Below are 2,122 nucleotides of genomic sequence, written 5' to 3'. Positions count from 1 at the left end.
AGAGAGAGAGAGAGAGAGAGAGAGAGGGAGAGGGAGAGAGAGAGGAGAGAGAGAAAGAAAAGGAAAATATAAAAAGGAGGAGAGAAGAGAAGTGAAGAGGGAAGTGAAGAGGGAAGAGGAGAAAAAAAAAGGAGAGCAGAAAAGAGAGGAGAGGGGAAAAGCTGAGAGAAGAGATATAAGATGGGGGAGATGGTGGAAGAAAGAATAGAGAGAGTGGAAAAAGAAGAAGAGAGAGAAAGTAGCTGAAGAAGGTGTGAAGGAAAGAGAGGAGGAGAATGGAGAAGAGAGATGACCTCGTCGGTCCCAGCACTCACCCGCAGTTCCTCATCCAGGTAGACCTTGGTGTAGAATAACTGGTCGTCGTCGTGGTCTTTAAATTTCCACAGCTGGACTATCCTGTAGAGCTGAGGAGCATAGCCCATGAACCCTGTATCAGGAGGAGAGAGCGGACATGACGGGGGGTTCTGGATACACAGGGGGTGTAGAGTATGTGGAATGTGGGGGGGGATGTGAAGGAACCGGAGGTCGGACACAACTCACCTCCAGAGTTCAGGAAGCGTTTCCCGTTGCTGACAGCCGGGTATTTCTCCGCCAGGGACCAGTCGGGCCAGCAGAAGCCCTCGGCGGAGAAGACCACCTTGTGTTCAAGCTGGTGGAACTTCCAGAGCAGCTCGATGGGGCTCCCGGCCAGGACGACGTCATAGCTGAGAAGCGGCAGACGGAGACGGGAGATGTTATGGACGTTATGGATCTGAGGATCGTGTTGATCAGTCATTCAGGTCGGTTCTCTTACCTGTCTACGAACATGACAATCAGGTCTTCCTGCTCGTGTAGTTTCTCCAGCTCCTCCTTCAGCCATCGTACCTTCTGTCCTCCTCCCACAGTACGGGCCACGTCTCCTCCTTTCCACTCCTGACCCAGGCCCAGCGTCTACAAAGGGTGACAACATAAAAACATGAGCCAAGGGCACCGGGACTTTCCACCCAACACATATATGCCGGTTTAGATATTTAACTGTCCAGCCAGTCTTGTGATCCACACACATCTACCAAGCTGCACAGCAAGGGTGATCATTCTACTCTTTCCGGGGGTCACCCTTCTTTCCTATATGGGCAGCTGAGACCTTCTGCTGTACAAATACTGGGTCACATGGCTTCTATTAAATATATACATTACTGATGTGTCCTATCTGCCTGGAGTTCCACTTTAAGTCTATTCTATACAGATCCCTCTTTATTAATGCGGCCACAGGGTGGATTTTAGGGTGACACACAGACGGGACGGGGTCACTCTCTCACCCGCACGGTGTAGTTGAAGTGCCGGGCAGTCCTCAGGAATCGGTGATATCCTTCATTTTCATCGGTGGCCACGGTGATCACCAGCAGCTTGTCTGAAAAACACGACAGAGATACATTGTGACAATGTCTTCAGTTACCGCCAGGAGGTCACATGACTACACACGTGACAACCGCTGCCGTGTCTGATCACACGGTCACACCATCCATTCATTCCTTTAGTTCCTGCAAAAGTTCTGTAAACTTGATGAACAATAAACAGTGATGGCCAACTTCTTGTAAATAGCGGGCCCCAGGCGTGGCCCCCCGCCATCACAAAATGGCTGCACAGAACATGCAATGAATATCGTGCTACAGAACGCTGCCAGACATTGCAGACGCAGGACGGGAGGTGGTCAGAGGGCGCAGGCGTGATACGGGAGGCGGTCAGAGGGCGCAGGCGTGATACGGGAGGCGGTCAGAGGCCGCAGGCGTGATACGGGAGGCGGTCAGGGGCCGCAAGGTGGTCAGAGGCCGCAGGCGTGATACGGGAGGTGGTCAGAGGCCGCAGGCGTGATACGGGAGGAGGTCAGAGGTCGCAGGCGTGATACGGGAGGTGGTCAGAGGCCGCAGGCGTGATACGGGAGACGGCCAGGGGCTGCAGACACAAAAAGCTGGGAGCTTCTTTCAAATGTTTCAGAGCAGGACATCACCCTTACAAAGTGGTGACACATGTGGAGGGAAGGCTGGAGTTCAGCTTTAAATTTGGGGAAGAGAAATACAGAACATTCTGGAAAGCTGGACATTTCCCAGAATGAGATCACTTCCTCGGAGTTCTCTGGAAAGGA

At 52.5% G+C, this 2,122-nt stretch overlaps 1 protein-coding gene across 1 annotated transcript in view; it reads right to left on the bottom strand.

The window, feature by feature from the left end:
• PLOD3 (procollagen-lysine,2-oxoglutarate 5-dioxygenase 3) overlaps positions 1–2,122 on the bottom strand; it is a 25,792-nt gene that overhangs the window by 12,941 nt on the left and 10,729 nt on the right. Inside the window, exons 2-5 of the mRNA XM_018572455.1 lie at positions 1,299–1,390; positions 794–930; positions 541–704; positions 315–427 (exon numbers count right to left, since the gene is read on the bottom strand). Coding sequence (XP_018427957.1) covers positions 315–427; positions 541–704; positions 794–930; positions 1,299–1,390 — 506 coding nt within the window. The remainder of the gene's footprint in view (positions 1–314; positions 428–540; positions 705–793; positions 931–1,298; positions 1,391–2,122) is intronic.

Source organism: Nanorana parkeri, unplaced genomic scaffold (assembly GCF_000935625.1).
Source record: "Nanorana parkeri isolate BGI_ZX_2015 unplaced genomic scaffold, ASM93562v1 scaffold2038, whole genome shotgun sequence".
Lineage (NCBI taxonomy): Eukaryota > Metazoa > Chordata > Amphibia > Anura > Dicroglossidae > Nanorana > Nanorana parkeri.
The sequence above is the reverse complement of the archived record's forward strand: the minus strand, read 5'-3'. Positions and strand labels throughout refer to the sequence as shown.